Raw genomic sequence first — 20,945 nt, forward strand, 5'->3', positions numbered from 1 at the left:
TGCATCTGTCACCCACAGATTAGGGTTTTTATCTGCACACTTCTCCCGCTGGTGGAGTTTAGGTGAGGCGCACGCCGTACGTGACAAATCTTTCGGTTTCCACAGCTCTCCTTTCAGTGATTTCGGATTGGCACGACAAGCTATTTGCTCGACAAAATGTTTACCAGCCAACAAATAAGTTTGCATTCCAGTCACACAGTGGGGACGGATTCAGAGGAGAGAAAACAGGAGCGCACACCCATCAGTAATAACACGGCGGATCTCTGAGATGCACTTGTTTCTCTCGTTTGGCTGTCTTTTATCTAAATCTGCATTCAGTTTCAAACAGCATGCAAACTACCTGCTGTTTGCACAAGCTGTTATTACTCAGATTGCAGATCATTTAAATGATGAAACGTTTATCTGTCAAACAAAGGTAACAGATTTCAGCTTTAATGCGTTCACCCCTAAAACAACTCAAAACAATGTCAGGCTTTTCTAGTTTTTAGAAGCTTTAAAGGGGCAGTATTCGGTAAAGTCGACTTTTTTGAGTTTTCCATCATGTCATAATACTATTGTCACATCAAAAACAAACCTGGAGTGCTGCTTTGATACTTTCATACAAGTATGAGAAATCCTTTAATTTTCATGCAACATAGAATAAACAATACATTGTTCCATCATTACATTTTTAATTGATTACGTTTCAAATACAATTCTAAACAAGTGCGTTTTTAGTCGGTTAACCATAGCAACCATTCAGATGTGAAAAACACCTGGATGGACTTAGCTCCGCCTTCAAGGTGCATCTCCTCCCTACTGAGCTCCTCAGACTAGCCAGCAGCAATTAGCAAACATCTGGTGGAACTGCCAAGCTCATATTAGGAGGTACTTCTCAATGCAATGCTGGTAAAAAAAAAAAAAAAAAGTTGTTAAAGGGTTAATACAGCACTGAGTTCTTCTTCTTGAGTTTTATTGGCGGTTGGCAAAAAACCTTAGGTATGAACTAAATAAAAAAAAACACCACTGTAGCCTCTGAATTTATTTCAATAAAAAGCTATACAATGCAGAAGTGAACATGTCTTGTATATTCAATAGTAATTTATTATATTGTAGTCTACGAGTTCCCTTCACTCAATTGCATACAGAACAATAAAGTATTTCTCTCTCTCTCTTTCTCTGAAAGCAAAATCATGGTTCACTGTAGGATGTTTTCCCATTTAAGAAGAAATACTATTTAATCTTCTGTGACCACATTTGGATAAAAATGTTTCCTCCTTTCTGAGGTGTTGCCTTAAGTTACATGTGTCTTATCTCTTTTGCTCTTTTAACAAATAGAAATTATTTTACAAAAACGGACTGTCCTAAAACAAGAAAAGTTTCTGATTTAATGTCAGACAATGAAATAAAGTCCATGTGCGTGAATGTAAGAGTTTGTTTTCAACTGGATATTCAGTGAATCACAAAGTACATCGAAATGTTTGTAATTTATAGTTTTAAAAAGCTGTTAAAGTTTAAATATGCATTTTTTTCTAATGGATTCCAAATTTATGTTTCTGGTTAAGGTTACATAAATGCAAAATCTGACATTTATAAAGAATTTGTTGTAAGCATTTGATAAACGGTTAACCTGAAATTTTCCACATCTCTGTAAAAAGTGTTTGATGATGAACAATAAAAAATTCGCAGGTCAGAGGACTGAAAGCTGTTAGTCATATGGCATGAGCAATCGGCAAGCCAATAAACAAAACAGCCAAGAGTGGAAAAATGTACTTTTGTCATTCACATCCATGAGAATTAGCTTATTTTCTTTTGTTCTGAGCTGTTATCTACTAACCCTATTGACGTGTCTCGTTATATCAACTGAAGTGTTTATCTGAACTTTCTGCAAATTAAGAGATAGGTTAATCTGACTGTACTTTAAGATTTATCTAGTTATCTTGTACATACAGTCAATAGGATGTAAACTGCAAGGGTTTGGAGTCACATGGGCTGCGTTCACAAAGTCCAATGGAGTTTTGTTGAGCTTTTTCCCCAAGTACATGTTAAAAATGTTGAATCAGCAGGATGTGGCCATTTTGGGTCAACATGTTCATGATCCCGTGACCAACAACAACAAACAACAAATATCAAGCAGTGTCAGAAATGTTCTGCATGAATCCGTCTCTGTTCTCCTTACAACCTGTACGTACGATTCCTGAAATCAACAAACAGAATATTTTTCCATAAATAAATAAAAATAACAAACAGGGTCACACTTTTTTCTCCCTATAAATTCAAACAGTAGATTTAGATTTGACTTAATCTACATCTAAATTTGTAAGCTAAATCTGTCAGAGTTTATGTTTCCATGTGTTTGACTAAAATTTCCAGGGATTTTGCAAGGAAAACATATGACAGCGTATTATTACAGACAGAAAAAAAAGAAATAAATTTAAGTCATGAGATTAATTTCACGTGACTAAACATGTGTGAAGAAAAACTTGAAAATTCCCAGAAAAAAAATCAGAAATTGTTAAAAGTTTGTTCACGATTGTTCATTTTTATTTCAAAACATTGTTTAATATGGGACTTTTTTCCATGCTATCAAATAAATGTGCTCAAATTAAAGTTTGAATTTTTCTAAATTTTTCTGGCATTCCTTGATTTCGGATTTGTTTCCTCCCTGTCAAATAAATTTGATCCAACTAAAGTTTAACTTTTGCTAAATATTTTAGATATTCCTTAAAGTTATTTTTTTCCCCTCCTTTGTCAAGTAAATTTTCTCAAATTAAAAATAAATTTTTGTCAAATTTTTACAGACTTTCTTATCCCGTTAAACAAATTTACTCAAATTAAAGGTTAACTTTAAGTTTAAGAATCTCTCACGCGCTTCAGCCGACCATTCATTATGGCTCTCTGCCCAGATGTCGTTAGCCACGCCCCGTCAGAACTCCCACCTCTGACGGGGCGGAATGTGATTGGCTCCTCCCTGCTGTCAGTTACGGCTTTGGCCACGCCCACGAGGCGCTGCTTCCTGTGTGTGCGCGAGTCGTTGGAACTCGGGTCTGTCTGCGGAGAGGCTTCGGCATGGACGGCGGCTTCTCGTCCACCAACTTTTCACCGGAGATTTTTAAACCGTCCGCTTGTCGCTTTAGTCCACTCATATGACTCGGAAATGGGTTTGTGAGAGGAGTAAACCAAAGTTGAGTTAAACAGAGTGTTTAGAACCTTTTTGTTTTCCTCTTGGTTCGAGTTGTCTTAAAGGGGAAAAGGGTGAAAATGCCAGTTGCAACTCTTCTACCTTTCACCGCTCCGCCAAATAGGAAGTCCGCCAGCCCGACTTCTTTCAGGCTGACAGAGAAATTTATCCTTCTCCTGGTGTTCAGCGCCTTCATCACCCTGTGTTTCGGGGCTATCTTCTTCCTCCCGGACTCGTCGAAGCTTCTCAGCGGAGTTTTCTTCCGCTCCCCGGCGGTGGAGACCAACACCCGCACCGGTCCGGAGAGCAGCTTCTCCGGCTCGGCTGTGAGCGACGACCGGGTCCTGGCCAAGATCAAGAAGGACCACGAAAAGGCGCTGCTGGAGGCCAAGGACACGCTCCAGAAGCGGCCCGAGGAGATACAACGGGACATCATGAACGACAAGGCTCAAGTTAACATTGCGGGTCAGGCTGGGAATGATGTGAATAAAATTCCTCTCATTGAATATCAGCGTCCGCCCGGAGCGACGGGACACGAACCGCTGGACCCCGAAACCAAGGAGAGACGGGCTAAAATCAAAGAGGTGAGGATCTGTGGAGCAACATTAACTGGGTGATGGGTAAATAAATGACTGAACGCTTTATAGAAACCCAGACGCGACTCGAGAAAGTTTTCAAAAGGGTTAAACGACTGATAACAAGGAGGAGATGCACCATAACTGGACAATACCAGAAATCCACTGAGAAAAATACTTAAACATTTAGATTCTATGATTTAGAGATGAAAAATAAAAAAAATATATTTGACCTATATATTTCAAGGGTGCACAATGTAAAATAAACACTTTATTAGTCATACCTTGTTAGAAACAAGTTGGTAACCCCGTATTTCTTCCTTAATTTTGTGGTTTAGATTCAGCAAATCATGTTTTGGAGATTCATACTGACTTAGTTACATCACACAGATGCAGCAGATTTTTGGCTGCCTGTCCATGATGACTATCTCCTCTTCCTCCATGTTTAAAAGATCCTCTAATGCAGTTGTAGCGAATATTGGTAACTTACAGATGCATGTACTAGTTTATTTTGAATTTCTTCTAACATTTCCACCCCATACCTGTTGAGTCACAACATCCTATGAGGCTCTGACTCCATTTTCTTTTACCAAATGTGTTGAGATCTGATAATTGCAAAAACTGTTGGGCTGATTTGAGCTTTGAAATAAGGAACATTATCCTGCTGAAAGTAGATGTTGGTCACCAGTAGCTTGAACTGTTCATATAAGGCGTATTTATTGTTTACACCAAGTTCTGACGCTACCATTTTTTGGCATTATTGCCCAAGGGTTAGGGTAGGGTTAGGGTAGGGTTAGTTGAGTTTGTGTGGATTGTAGCCTCAGTTTTCTGTTCTTACCTGACAGGAGTTAAGGTTAAAATGTTTAAATTCATTTAAATAACAATAATTTTTTAACATTTTAATTCTGTGTTTGAGCATCAAGTTGTCTGTGCCATATCTTCATGCTTGAATGCATTGATTCACTGCCATGTGATTTGAGCTGATAAGCTGTTGATCAAGTGTTCTTAACAGTATCATTAGCCACAGAAACCAAACAATACCACCTAAAATTTCAGTGTGAAACTCATTTTAATTTATTTCAGGATGATTGAGCAAAAATAGTCATTTTTTCACTGGTGTTATTGCACTAATTTCAACATGAATTTTTGCTTTGAGAACTCAAAATTGAGATAAAAGTGAAAAATGTGTTACCATTTTTTTATATTTGACATGCATGGGGAAATGGCTAACACATTGTTACCTAAAAGGTCTATAAATACTTAATAAAGGTGTTTATTGACAAGAATCTTATCTGAATATCTCTGGAGATGCTGGTTAGACCTTTGCAATCAAGTTTCTCATGATGCAGATGACGCAGCAGCACTGAGATACAGTTACACGTGATAATCCTGGATTTATCTATTATTTACACATTATTTACAGTCTTCTGGCTTTTCTAGTAAAGTGGGGTCTGTAATTGAGAGGCCTACAGGTCTAATCCAGGTCATTGAATTTCCTTTTTTATTTATGCTTGTCAATTGTTGTTTAAAGAAGGCTAAGTTTAGAGTTTTAAAGGTCCATTTATAAGTCAGATAATCGCTCAGTTTCACACGTTCTAACCCAGACACCTGTAGGTCATTCAGACATGGCTTATATGTATCTGTGACCAATAAATGTTCCCTGGGAATTGGTATCTTAGCAATTTTATTTGAAAAGCATTGATTTATTAAAATACCTTCACATCAGTAAATTAGAATAGAAAATATAATTAATAAAGTAAAACCCATAAAATATAGATTCATTAAGCAAAGACTGGTGCTAATCTATGAAGATCTTGATAATTTTGACCCAAAGCTAATAAAATCCTAAAATTTTATTAGCACCAAGTTCTGACGTGACCAGGCAACATTTTTTGGCATTATTGCCCAATTTGGTTGAGTTTGTGTGGATTGTAGCCTCAGTTTTCTGATCTTACCTGACAGGAGTTAAAGTTAAAATGTTTAAATTCACTTAAATTGAACGTCAAATTGCTAACATACCAATTCCCAGGGAACATTTATTGGTCACAGATACATATAAGCCATGTCTGAATGAAATTCAGATTCTAGAAAAATCAATTGACAACAAATTTTGTAATACAGAAATATGATGTTCTGGTTTATGGAGTCTTGAGGAAGACTTTTGAAGACAGCATGTTCATAATATTTTTTTACCTTGTTTTGAAGGTCAAAATGTAGCGACTTATAGTGCTACATTTAGTATTTTTTCACACATTTGACTAAATCACCACTTCCCAACAGTGTTCACATCTTTTACCTGTAGATTTTCTTTCATCAAATTGTTTTATAATTGTTTTATAATTTCTTTTTTGTTGTTGATGGAAGACCACGGGACATTTCTCCCACTCTAATGTATGTTTTGGTTGTGGTTACCCATAATACCCGGCATTGTAAACCGTTTCCTCCTCTGGAGCAGTCTTTGATCTGCTTGAATTTGAACCACACCAGAGTTCGAACCAAAACTAGAGTTGGCTTTTTACAGAATTTGATTTTGCATTCACACTTCCCCAAACAAACCAGACTTTTATTTGTTTATTTCAAGCTGGTTTTTAAAAACAAGAAACATGTCTTGTGCTTTCTGCACTAAAGAAAGCATGTACACATCACCAATAACAAAATAATTGGCTTACCTCTACTTTTCTGTTCAAAAAAGTGTAGGAAGAAGTGAAGACTTATTGATTAAAACACCTCATCTCCATTTAATTAAACATATCACTTACCAACTCAATAATTATTAGAAATTTGTGACCATGCCATGTTATTGGTATATGCCTAGAACCAACAAATCTATTTTATTATGTAAAAGAATTATTACAAACTAAAGAAAATCTATGGACTCATAGTAATAATGAAAATTGAACCGGACATACAGCATCAGAATAATTCCCAACTTCCTTCCAATGAAGATTATAAATTCTTTATATAACAACAAATAGAACAATAAAAAACAAACAAACTGGAGTTGGAATAAAGTGGACCAAACAGGAGAGGTGTGATTGCACCTTTACTCATCATCATGTTCTCTGAAATTCACTCGGCGTCTGGTCTTTGGGAAAGAATGCATGAAGTAGTGCCTTTCAGGCTGCTCCGCCCGTTCTGTTGGTTTCCGTGTGCTGTATAAAACCAGCTTGGGTTTCCTGCCATATACCCAAATTAAGTGACCCATATTCAAAACCATCATGGCTGCTGAGCGTTCGTACAAAGCACAATATACAACAACAAAATTGGGGTGTGTTGTGTTCCCTGTCATCTGGGGTCTTATCATTCCTAAAAATCCTTTCAGTAAATCTTGTAGCCGCCTGCAGCGTGTCTGGTGTTGTGATGTCTCTGCAGAGTGTGTTCGGGGAAACAAGTGGAAAGCCCTGTGCTGGAGTCCCAGAGGTGGTGTCAGGTGGCAGCCCCGTAGCAAGCAGTCAGCCTGCTGCTCCAGCTGATGTTATGAGACGTTTGTTCAGAAATAGTGTTTAGATAAGCAGGGGCCATATTCTGGCGTGTTTTTAATTGGAAAACGGGATTTTTAGAGTGCAGTTCCACTAAATATTCTCATTTACATGGGCAGCTGATAGAGGATTGCTGAGTGAGTCAAAGATAAGAAGTTAATGACCTAAAAGAGCTGCTGGAGGACATTTTCTGGTGTGTGTATTTATGGAAAAATCTGTTAAATCCAGATATCTGTGGGGCAAAATTTGACAGTTACGATTGAGGTAGGACTTAGGACAGCAGCTAACAGTTATTTGAGTAATAATAGGCCTGTCACAGTAAATCAATTAATTGCTTGATGAATTGAAAAGAGATCAATAATTTCCATTTGTATGATGTATAGTTTTTCTCTTTCTACCAGAAACATGATGATAAAAGTCTGCAGTCTGGTGCTTTAGTCTCAAATAGCCCTTTTTTGAAGGACAATTTTTGTTTAAAAACTGAATAATTCATTTTATTTGTCGTTTCGTTCACTTATTTGTGGTATTTAAAATGTCTTCCTTTAAATGTTCTTTAGAATCTAAAGTTTATTGCTCTTTAAGAACATGTTCTGGCTTCACTATGTCATTACCTTTATATTACATGTTCTCTAAACAATGTTATTGTTTATAGCAATAAGTTATGGGACAATTTATCATTCAGCAATTTTTGTTATTTTGACAGGGTTAGTCATCAAGTATTATATCAATTATTATAGTGATTAATCAAGTAATTGGGTTTAAAAAATTATAAATTAGCCACCTAAGCTTATTTTATAGAATATTAAAGATTCAATTCATTTTTAAATAAGAAAATCTAAATTTTTTTGCCTTAAATGCAACTGTATGTTTGATCATTTGTAGCAAAGGATTATTGTGCAGTTAAAAAAATACTTCAACTAAGCTGTTTTTTGAAAACAGCAGAGTATATTTTTGTACTGTTTTAGTTTAATTTCTGAATATGTGTTTTTTAGTCTTTTTTCCATCTAACAATTAGTTTACTAAATTAGTTGATTAATTGATTATTAATGATTAACCAACTTGTTCCAGCTCTACTTTCGATGAATAAAAAATGCTATTTCCTTCCTGCTTTGGGCTAAAAGCAAACGTTGTCGGCAGGTTCTGAAAAGTAAAGAAAGAAAATTCATGGTTGGATGAGAGTGTGTGTAGAGGTCACCTTCGGCGGCATTCATTGCACGAGTCTTAATCTATGTTTGATCAAAGTAAACACTCCAGGAGATGGAGAAAGCTTTGGCAGGCCTGTTGTCACTGAGATGAAACAAAAAACCGACAGTAATGTCACAGAAGAAGATAGCAAAACATTTGTTTAATGTCTTCTTTCTTCATTACAATGTACTCAAAAATGTGAATGCGACAATAATTCATAGGAGGAAAGTGTCTTTGACAAACCTGTTAAGCTTAGGAGGAGTATTGACACAGCAGCGCTGGTTACGCCTCGTGTTATTAAACACCAACATCAGTATGAGAAATTTCAGCAGGGGTTGCTTTTCATTTGTCTCCATCAATATCCTTTAGTCATAGCTATTGATCAGAATCTCACAGCTGTGGCCAACAGTTGACTGGCACTGTGAAATAACCTGTAGCTACACATTTTCTGCCTGAATAGAGATAATTGGATATGTTGAATATGGTTTCAAATATTCTGACACTGTTTTTCCTCCAGAGAAGGTTAAACATGCTGTCCTGGGTTTCCTGCCGCCTGTCTTCAATTAATGACACCAGTTTTCAAATCAAAACTGGGATTGCTTCGGCTTCACTCTCTTCTGAAATTACAACTTTCTTTTGTTAAATGTTTTCCTGGTAACTTTTTGGGTTATATTATGATGAAAGATACTCTGTAATGTCAAGAGGTTAGTAGTTTCAACTCTCATATTTAACCAAAATTTATGTACATATACACAATTCAGTAGCTTTCGTTCTTTGAAAATCTAATATTTTGTCTTTGAAAATTACAATTAACACAGTTCAAATTATTATGATTTGTCAGTTAATTGTATTTCAAGTAGAGGTGATGTCACACTGTGTGAGAAAGCAAAACAGTCGTTTAAATTAATTTAAAACAAACATGGAATAATTACAAACTTGATATTTTAAGCTGACTTTAACATCTTAAATTAGCATCAATAGCAATGTTAGTGGTACTAACAGTAAACATTGGTGTCTGTGTTTATTCTCTAATAAATGCAGGCCCCATATTTTGACTGAAGTTTCCTAAAGGCCATCAACATTTCCAAACCCAAAAACTTCCCTCATTATTGTTTCCAAAGTTCAAAAATATTTAAGAGATTAACTTTATTGCCATATGTTGAACCTGGATGGTACCGACTGAAGTCAGCTGGTGATCAACAAATAATAAAATTATAATTTAATTAACACAATAAATATGATAAAAATAATATACGCAAATGTAAAGAATGTTTTAAAATGTATATTTATATAAATAAAGTTGTGAATGACAACATTAGTAAATAGAAATTTCCTTTAGTTTGGCCAAATGTTCTTTTATAAAGTAAAAGTTTATTTTAATACTTTGTGCTGTCTTTTCATCGATTTTTAAGCAATTTATGATACAGAAAAACATGTAATTTTAGTCATCTCCCTCTGCAACAACATCCACACCGACGAGTGTTGTCTTCAGTTTGTCTACAAAACAACTAAATTTAACTACAATTGATGCTTTAAGTGTTTGATCCTTTTCAAAATAGTGAAAGTCATACACAACCAAAAAGTGATACAATATTAAGTTTTACAGATGTTGTAGGCATCGGTGCTTTGGTTTGTCCTGTATTTTGTAATTTGATTTTATAATCTGCCATCACAAGCTAAGAATAATATTTCTAACCTTTATTTGGGATATTTTTAAGTACACGTCTCTGCTAAATTGAAGTGTTCAGGCTCAGACTCAAACCTTTCCGCCTCTTGATTTCTCTGCCCTTTCTGTTTGGCAAACCAATAACCGTGTTGACCAAACACGGCTACACAACCCCACTCTTACATGCTCTCCCTGATCTTTGCTGCCCTGCTGTCATTCAGAGAGATTTTATATATATTTTCTTTAGAAATATTTGTTGATACAGCAAGGTTCTTATTACACCATCACCATCTGACCTGGTTCCCAAGGGGATCTGCTCAGTGCTGTTGGGCTCTGGCTTTGTCATCATTGTGTTTGTTACCAGCAGAGGACATGAGGCGCCGTGTAAGGGATAAACAGCTGGTTGTGAGGGACCACCACAGTCCTAAAATCTGCTAAACATGTTTGTAGCCTGAAAAATCAAAGGCTCCCTGGAGGATCCGGCCTCCCCACAGCGTGGCCCGTGTTTGGACTCTCTCTCTCTGGAGGCAGCAGCAGTTGGGGGTAATAATGAAAACCTTGGCTGATAAACAAGAAAAATGGAGTTGGATGAGGCCAATGCATTATTGTTGAAACACCTGCGTTATTTGATCGAACATGCTGAAACATTTTGAGAATGGATGAGATTTAGGGTGCTGTCGCACCTGATAGTCTGGTAGACTTGGTTCAGTTAGGGACCAAAATTGCAACATTCGTCTCAAGCGATTTACTAATTGAAAAAAACTGTTCTTTTCTTCGCCCATGGGGGCGCTGCACCAAGAACCACTGAAGGAAACAACACAAAAACCTTCAAAGAAGACGTGAACGCAACTTCCTTGAGCAAATGTAAACAAAAACTGAGTGGCGTCAGATTTTAGCAGTTGTAGATTTCTCTTTAGCCTTCAGTTGAAAAATAACCCACAAAACATTTCTCCTGCTAGATTCTCACATTTGTTTGGTTTGTATTTACCCAGAATTCCCTATTCTTTAGTCAACTTCCTGCTTTTAGAATGGTCTCTAGTCTGATTGGCATTCATATATTAATTTGAACTACGGTAAAGTTCACTTCAACTGAACATCGACCTAATTGTTTGGCTGTATCTGAGTTCAATTACACATTCAGAGAACTGGACTTTCTTGGTAAATGAACTGGAATTGGACTCAAAAGGGCTGGTGTGAATTCACCTTTAAGGAAACTTGTATACATTTTTAATGTTTCAAGGAAAAACTGGTCATAATAACATCATCTTTACAATAGGTTGAAAGGATGATCCATTCATGGTCAGTGTCTCTGGATTTTCTGGATAAACTGACAAAGTTTCATACAATATTAAGTCTATCAGGTATATCTTTGCAAAAATTACTTCCATACACAGAATATTCAGGAACTGTTTGAAATAAACAGTAAACAGTCATGTTGCCTCCTCCCCAACTGCAAGAAAACTCACAGTGCTTATAGATTTAGATCAGGAGAATAAAGAGTGCAGAGTTTTAAAAATAGCACAGCAAGAGATAAAAAGGATATTTGAAAAAGTTTTTGTCACATTGCTGTGGATTTGCATTTTATTCTCTTGGTTTGAGTCTGGGGCTGTGAAAAAGCATCGGCCCCTCTTACAGATTTATTCAGTGCTTTTTTAAAACTGCTGCTTTTGTCAAACAGTTTTCAAATTATTTTTCTTGTTACTGGAAAGCATAAATCCAAACCAACATGGCAAGATGTGAAAATGTAATTGCTCCCTTATTGTTAAATTGATAATTGACTTCAACTAACCACAGTTTTTAGAGTGCTGAATTCAAGCAGGCCTGATTACTGATTGAACTCTAGAATAAATAAATATTAACTATTACTTGCCTGACAGAATTAAGTAGGCAATGTAAGTCAAACTTCCCCACGTTTTGTTTATTTACAAACACGATAGTTGCAACTTAAAGATACCATATATGTTCTGAACATTTGATCTTCTTATACATATTTTGTCCAGTGGATTCACCATGACACAGTAATATGAGACTTAAGCTCATGCTACGCTATGCAGACTCTCTGTCTGCACTGATTAGTATTAACTGGAGTAGACACACTGTTTGATTGCTCGGAGTTTCAGTCTGACCAATTTTTGTATAATTCCAACTAATAATTATTTAATAAGTCTAGAGCTCTCAGACTGTTTATAGCAAAGGTGTCCAAAATGTGACTCGGGGGCCATTTGTGGTCCTTTGAACAATTTTGTGTGGCCCCTCACTGCAGTGGTACAAATTTGGCCATCTAGTGGGAACTTTTGTAATTTTGACATGACCTACATGACAATGTAGGTGACAAATTGTCCTAAACTTTATTACGATAAATGACCATTTTTCAAGTAAAGTAATGGTAATGTCATAATAATGCAAGAAAACATTCAGAAAAATCAATAAACTGTCAATACTAGTGAGTATTTTAACACAGGAACTGGAAGACATTTTACATAAAATCAGTTATTAAAATTGTTGCTATTTGAGACTGAAGCACCAGATTGAAAACTTTTATCATCATTTTTGGTAGAAAAAGAGAAAAGCAATAAATAATGCAAATGGAAATTACTAAGTTTTTATTTATTTATTATTATTATTTTTTTACATAAGAACATTTCTAAGACGCAGTGTGTTACTTGTCCAGTCAGCTTCATTTCTTGGCTCTATTAAAAGTTAGCTGAGTTGTAAAATTCAGAATTAATAAAACTTTCCACTGTTGTGACATTTTCATTGGACCACAGGGCAGCTGTTGAGTCTGTGACTCATTGTCCTGCTCAATGTTGGGCCTTTGATGAAAGATGAAGTTTGATGAGGTGGAGAGTGTCACTTTGCAAAACAGATGCAAATCAGGGCTTGGCTTGCTGTTAGCGAAGTGTAAGTGGCGTTATGTATTTTGAAGGCTGTCAGCCGGTAAATTCCTGTGGCGCACGTTTAGAATGCATATAGAAAAAACATGCATGGTTTCTTGTAAACATCCATCTTGCGGTTTGGAGGCAAGATGCTTCAGATGTTGGTAAAACTGACTCAATGCTTCCCAGAGATGACAGCTGATGAAAGATGAAACACTTCAGCCTACTCTGTGTTTTCTTTACTTATTTCTGCTCTTTCCCTCATGTGTAGATTTTTTCCATCTTTCTCTCTTTTTCTTTTAGCTAAATTCTGAATTATTTTCTGTTAAAAACATTTTTTATGTGCTTTTCTACATTTTAGAGCTTGATTTCTATCTGTTTCTTGTTTGCTTTTTGAACTATTTGTCTTGGTTTCCCTGGTCCTACTCCTTTCCTTTAGAGTGGAAACAATACACATGCTTTTTGTTTGTCAGCTAGAGTTACTGCCAGCCCTCGCTAGGTGCTCTCTTTAATTGCCTAGAAGGTATAATGGCTCTGGCTCACAAGCACCACCACTTATCCTTGCAGAGGTAAAGCTTTATGTGCAGGATGCCTTTGTGGGGCCAAAGGTAGGCTGTGACCCTTTTTGTTTTATTGAAAACACAAACTAATAATAGCTGTATTTATCTTGGATCTTTTGACTCCAGACAAGTAGAAACCCAGTCAAAAATACTCAAAAACCTTAATAATGACAAACGGAAATGGAAATTAGCACTAGTAATCTGTAACCACACAAGATTTTTTTTCCTACTTTTTATGGCCTTTTATATTAGTCTCTCTTGGCATGCATGCCTGGAGTTAAATAATTAATGTCACATCTGCTTTTCTTGTAGCGTGAGATTTTTTTTCCTACCTCCAGAGAAAAATCGAACCAACATCTGCTTTCGTTGTTTTGTTCTATAGGGAGACTGGATCAGACACAAATATGCACCTCAAATGCTGAACTGCATAACAAACCATAATTACCCTGCATACTCTTCCTCATTTTTTAAAAAGTAGAAAATTAAACTGTTGTGACAATGTACCAGTCACAACAATTAGAGAAAACATGCAGCGTAATGTTGCTATGCTACATTGAGCCTTCCTATTACCTGCTGAATGTCTTGCTATCGCTTGCTTTCTCACAGTATGAATGAACCACAGGCTTTGCTTAACATGCTAAATAAGTTTCCTTTCCATTTTTCCCCACTATGGTTTATCTCTGTTCATATAAACAGTCTTTGTTCAGTAACAACTTTGACACCGAAGAGTGTTGTTACCATGATGCCACAGTGTAGGTATGCTGAATTCGCTCATCAGAAAAACAGCAAATTAAAAAAGGAGGGGAAAAAAAACATGCTTTTGTTGTATTCTGTGAGTTTTAAAAACAATTCACTTCATATTAAAGTCTTGAGCTCATTTTTTATGTTTCTTTTTTTACATTGTTGACTTTTTATATATTTGGAAGTAAATATTTATATTTATCTTTTTCGACCAAAATCCATCATGTCATACCTGCAAATATGTAGATCTATCTATTAAATATCTATAATTTGTATGAATAAAATATCTTTTTATGTTTATTTTTTCTGGGACAGGGCACCAAAATCAACCTGGCTCCAGCCCAGGACCCCTCAGCCTTCTAAATCCGGCCCTGATAATTACCGATACTAAAAAAGGTGTTTGATCTGTTTGTCCTGATAAAATGTGAACACCTTAATCTTATTTGAAGTTGTTAGAGGTCTTCTAACATGACAGTTTTTAATGAATACGCATTAATTTTAACCAAAAGTTGTGAGAAGAATAAATCTAAACTCTGAGAACCTTGTGAAGTTGGGTTGTAAAAGTTGGAACATTTTGATTGGTGCATCTTCATTTAAAATGCAGTCCTAATGGACAGCCCTCTGGCTGTGGATAATTTAAATCCATACATTAGTATGGATTTCTGCTGCAGGCCTCTGCAGATTGATTAATTCATTGTCTGGCTTTCAGGCAATCTTCGAGTTCACGCTGCAGATAGGATGACTAAAATCCTTCTTCTCCTGGTTTTTATGTTGCCTGCTCACTGTGTGAGATCTTTTTAGGTGTGACTGACTGATTCCTATTCCATACACACTCCAACTGTGTGTCTCTCAATGTGTGTGTGTGCGTGTGTGTGTCTTTCAGCTCTTGTAATGTCCAACCACAGCCCCAGGCGAGCCCCACAATCTCTCACACCACAAACCTAGATGGTATATTAAGCTTTATCTACTTGGACTAACCATCTCAGAGGCACATTTAACTCCTCGCTGCTGTCGCTGAATTTACTCTCCCAGCTTCATTACTGCTCTCACATAGTCATTGAGCATTGATCTGGAAAGCTTTAGGGAACACAAATACGATGAATCACTAATACTTTCATATAGTTTTTGCAATAAAGTTCAAACCATGAGGCAGCCTGAGGGGAGATAAATTGATAAGACTGCACTCTAGTGTAATCTACCGAGTGAAATGAACTCAGAACTGCAGTTGTATTTAATGTTTAAAGTAAATAAAAATTAACATTTTATGGTTTTCGTTTGATAAAAATACTTGAAGACGATTAATTTAACTAGTTTTGCTGAAGCAGAATAGCAATACTTCATTCCTAAACATGATTAATACAGAAACATTTAGCTCCAGTTTCTCCATCACTTTCTCTGGAAATTCATGAAAAGAAGTAATTTTGTTGGAAAAGGTTCAGGAACTTTTTAAACCTTTAACTTCTAAGCTTTGTGTTTATGCATGAAAAAGCAGAAATGGTCTCATATCAAGCTAATATTTTTGCATTAGCTATGCGTTGTCCTCTTTTGACTCACATGACTTTTCACTTGTTGCTACTTTTCCATTGTATTTATTGATTTTGCCTGCTATTTTTAAATGTTTCACATGTTTTTACAAAATTAAAGTTTATTGGGTTTTAAGAGGGAGAAATTGCGTTATTATGCCATGTGACTTAAACATGGTCTCAAAACAACAACTTTATCTTTTATCTCAATAATTTATCATCCTGCAAAATTTGACATAGCTGTAAGTCTGCTGATATTTGTGAAGGTTAGCAACCACAGCTGCTTATAACTTATGCTTATAACTGCCTATTTTAGTAGATCAAACACCAAATGTGTATCTTAATATTCCTTAATGAACTCAGTGAGAACAGTGTTAACACTAGCATGGAAGTTCACAGTTACAATCCAGCAATTTCTGAAAAAGGAAAGAATAAAAAGAAACACTGAGCTGCCTCATACCTTGTGTGATGTCATAAGAGTTAATTGGCTTTTTTGGGGACTGAACATTCAATGTTGATTTAAATAACGATTTACACACACAAAAAAAAAATCATGACATGTTGTGTGGATTAAAAACTATGCCAAAGAAGAATTTTATTCATCTTTACAAACATATCTGACCAGTAGCTTTAAATTAGTTCTCCAATTTTCCCAGAGACTAAAAGAAGTGGTGTCTGGAAAAAAAGTTGGCTAAATGAAACGTCAATAACAAGTCGTCAGTAACCTTTCTCGCTCCCTCAGCAAATCACTTTGCTGGACGCCTCAGACAGCTTCACTCTCCTGCACTCAAAGCTCGCTTTTAAGTTTCTGTGGAGTTCGTTGCCCAACCGTCACAGCCAGACATAAACAGGCAGACATGCATTTACTGCGACGAAGGGAAAAACTCCAGAGGAGTCCATTGTTCACCCGTGGCCTCGTTGAATGAAAAAGAAAAAATCTGAAGTGGACTTAAAGGTCGCAAAAAAAGGAAGTGTTGTAGAGTTTCAATTTCTTCTCACTATCAAACATCACCTTTATGTATAGCCTGACCTTTTTTCAGCAAAAATAAGTTTTTATCAATACACTACAGGCTTTGACCTGCTGTAAAAATGGATCTGCTTCCCCTGTGGTTATATTTTTTATATTTGGTACATGAAAGAAGATAAATAAACTCCCTCAAGTCTTAAAAAAATCTTCTTTGATTTGCCTTTCTATTCTTTTTTACATCTTCACATAGAGAAGTTGCTGATTTTAGATGATATAGTGTTAGAGATCATAGATGTGATCCTAATAATGTAGATTAGTGCACTTGTTCTTAAAATTAAGTAAAAATACAGAAGTTAGAAGCGTCTTGTATTCTATTTGTTTGCTTTTTTTAAATAAATGTTACTGCTGAATGTGAGCTTTATGGCGAATGAAGAGAGTTGCACTTGCTATCTTTTTTTGTACTTTTGCAACAGGATTATTTGTTCTCTCCTTGCTGAAAACCGTAATATAAACACTGGGCAGCACAACCTCCAGCAGTTCTGGGGGAATGCACAAATCAACAAACCAGTAATGGCATTAATGGGCGTGTAAAATTGTTGTAGCTCTTGGTTTTGACCAGTGCGCAGGTTGTCTGCTGTTTCATAAAGCTGCAACACTACTGGCATTACATATGCATGACCCTGTTTAAAAGCAATTAGTATATTTGTAGAAGAATAGCCATATTGTAAATGTGTATTGATGCATGAAATAATGGCAACACTTAAAGAAACACAGACACAGTTGATGGTCAGTTTCATATTTGGAAACATTGCAGAGATTAATCACTTGTGACATGATGTCTTTTTTTTTAGATCTGTAACTTTTAATTTCAGGAAATTAAGTGGAATATATAGCTTTAAATTTAGTGTGTTTTAGTGAAAATAATAATTTTTGTAAAGGCTTTGTGACTATTTTTCATAATTAGCTGGTGAGATAGAGGAATGACAGAAAAGAGGAATTGGATTTGGATCTCTACCACTTAGCCATCTGGTGCCGTATAGATACTTTTGTTCAATTGTTTTCTTACTAAGAGAAGTAAGAAAACAATTTCTTACTTTATTGGTTGAATCAAGATTCAACCAATAACTGGTAATAAAATCAGCACTAGCATTTCAGCTTCAGGAACTCCTATTAAAAATTATCTCGGTCATTAATTCAGTTCACAAATTTGGAACAACGTGCAGAAAACTGCAAAACTGCTGAAACTCTGAATTCCTTTAAATCAAATATAAAAAAAAATAACTGTTAAGAGTTGCTTTTGATTAATAACAACTGGAACATTGATCACTAGATTTGATGTATATTTGCTTGATGATGGCCTTTAACAAAATGTGATTTTTATTACTTGTTTCATTCATTTCTGTACTGTTTTTATGGCGTAAAGCACTTTGAAATGCTTGGTTGCTTAAATTTGCTTTACAAATAAAAATGACTTATCTGTGTCTATTCAGCTGCATTCAATATGTTTGTTATTTTGAGGTTGTTAACTGAAGAGCACAGCAGTGTCGCATTACTAGCGGATAATATTAAGGGTGCGGTACATGGACAATCTAGGAAATATGATGAGCGTCCATTATTAGGCTGTAAAACTCCATGCAGTTTGGACCTTATGGGTTATTTGATACCAGCTCCCAGCCGGTCACATTCCTCCAGGGTTGGGTTACAGTTCTGTTAGCCTGGTCTTGTTTTATTTCTGCCGTTTGCTTTGACACTGAGCCATTTCTGAATTTATCAATTAATAAAATGTGTTTGTGTGGCACATTTCAGCAATAAGGCAGTCAAAATCCAGTGACAAACATTACATTTTGTTGAGTGCTGTCATAAAAATGATCAATATACATCAAATATATTGATCAGTGTTCCAATTACAATTTAAAAGAAAATCTAAGCATTTTTTACCATCTTCAGAGTAGATGGTAAAAAACCTACCACAGTATAAATGTTTCATATCAGTTGATATCACTTATTGTGCATCAGTAGTTATTGATTATTCTTTTATTTTGATGAAAAAGGAATAAAAACCTTTCCTGTTTTCATTCCACGCCATTTTAAAGCAGTAATGAGGCATGGAGCAAAACATGAAACTGCTGCTGTGCAAGTTACGCAACAGGTTGTTGCTAGGTTACCAAAGAATGAGTGAGTTAGCTGGCCTTCAGAGGTTGAGCAGCTAAAGCAGAGGTGTCAACATCCAGTCCTCGAGGGCCAGTGTTCTGCAAATTTTAGATGTGCCTCTGCTGCACCACACCTGAATAGAATAACTAGGTCATTAGCAAGGCTCTGGAGAACTGATCTACACAAGGAGGAGGTAATTAAGCCATTTCGTTCCTGTGTTTTGTGGCACATCGAAAAACTGCGGGACAGTGGCCTTCGAGGACTGGAGTTTGACACCCCTGAGCTAAAGCCTTTCCTCTTCCGACATCTCCCAGAATGCTGTGCGGTTCAGTGACAATTTTGCATATTCTGTCAGATGTGTTATTGATTGATACTGATCATGTTTCTATTGTGATATGTTATTGATTTATTGTCTGGTGCGTCCTCAGAGTGAAACCTTTTACGGCCTGGTTTTCTTCTTGTTGGCATATTTACATCCAGTGTTGTCTCCTTTTGAAGGGGAATCCTCTTGGATATTCAATATTGGCGTGTCTCAAGTACTACAGGGGTTATGGTTGGCTGATTTTCTCTCCTCTAATCCAATTCAATCTAATACCTTGAATCACAAGCTGTCACTCTCATACATTATTTTTCAATCTCCCCATGCTTCCTTCTTGTCCCTTATCCATGTGAGGGCTGGAATGTTAAACCTGAAACCTCTGCCATGCTGAATGTTTGATCAAGTTTTCTGTTTCTATCCTAGCGAGAACTACAGGCTCGGACGTTTCCACAGATATGCAGGAGCCTGAACAGTTTCTGGTTCCTGTGAAGAACAGAGCTGTGGCTGCTGATGCAGCTGCTGATGTCATGCAGTTGTGGTTGCTTTATTAATTCTTGGTTTACATAATTCAAATAATGAGGTGTTATGGTTTCATTTTACAAAGAAACTGCATCAGGAAGCAGAGAAGTGAATGTCTAAGTGCTAGAGAGTCGTGTCAGAAAAGCAGAAGTTCTTATTCAAATATATGGTTGGTTGTCAGAAGCAGCTGACGATGGGTTAATGTTTACGGGAAATATCTGATTTAATTATTCCTCCCTTCCTCACTACTTTGTGTGATTCCTTCCTTTCTTCCCAATTACCTTGTGTATTTTCTTCCTTCCTTCTTTCTTTCATTTTTCACACCTTCCTTGCTTACTTCCTTCTTTCCTTCCCTCTTTCGTTGCTTCTTTGCGTGATTCCTTCCTTCCATCTCTCCTTTTTTCCTTTCTTCTTTCTTTCCTTCCTCATTTTATTCTTTGCCCATCCAGCCTCTCCAGTGTGGAAATATCTGACATAAATAAATAATAAACTTCACTTTTTCAGATCTTTAAAAGAACCTGAAGGAAGAATGTTACAATGCTAAATCAGTTCACAAGTATTTACTTATTTAGACACATAAGTAAAATGTATAGTCTCATTCTTGAGGAGGCAAACTGAGCTGCAGACGAAGCATAATGAGAGATTTACATACTTGGAAGAAGAAGAAAAACATTCTTTTTAATTGTGTTTGCAATTTTGTTTAATTAGCTTCTGATTTACTTAAGTTGTTGGTAATTACACATTAAGTAAATAGGATTGCCCTGTGGGCATGCACTGCAAGTGATTAGGAGCTGAAATGTTGCTTCACTGGGTTTGAGTCTGTGAAACAAACAAGCTCAGAAGTATTGTTCAAAAATGCATTCATGTTGAAATAGAAAGGCTGAAATATTTATGATCACAGTAAAAGAGAAAATGTTGGTTTTGCAGCAGCTTTTCTCCTCCTGACCATGTGAAAGTTGGCAAAGCCGTCCCAGAAATGCACTTGTGGTGTTTCCATCTGTAGCTTTGTTTCACCAATTGAACCACACACTTCTTGTGCAACAGGAAATCTACACCACAATGATTAGAATAGCATCATGCAGTGCTTAGAAGAGCATCCTGCAAAGACTAGCATAGCATAGTGCAATGGTTAGCATACCATCCTGCAAATGTTAGCATAGCATCCTGCACAACCACAGACTTCCTTTCTCCCTCGGGCGACTCCTTCCTTTTCTTTCTTATGTC

At 36.2% G+C, this 20,945-nt stretch overlaps 1 protein-coding gene across 1 annotated transcript in view; it reads left to right on the forward strand.

The window, feature by feature from the left end:
• Positions 1-3,043: 3,043 nt before the first annotated feature.
• man1a1 (mannosidase, alpha, class 1A, member 1) overlaps positions 3,044-20,945 on the forward strand; it is a 107,630-nt gene continuing 89,728 nt past the window's right edge. Inside the window, exon 1 of the mRNA XM_055054239.1 lies at positions 3,044-3,744. Within this exon, the coding sequence (XP_054910214.1) occupies positions 3,241-3,744 (504 nt within the window). The 5' untranslated portion in view covers positions 3,044-3,240. The remainder of the gene's footprint in view (positions 3,745-20,945) is intronic.

Source organism: Poeciliopsis prolifica, unplaced genomic scaffold (genome assembly GCF_027474105.1).
Source record: "Poeciliopsis prolifica strain line A6 unplaced genomic scaffold, Auburn_PproV2 SCAFFOLD039, whole genome shotgun sequence".
NCBI classification, from domain to species: Eukaryota; Metazoa; Chordata; class Actinopteri; order Cyprinodontiformes; family Poeciliidae; genus Poeciliopsis; species Poeciliopsis prolifica.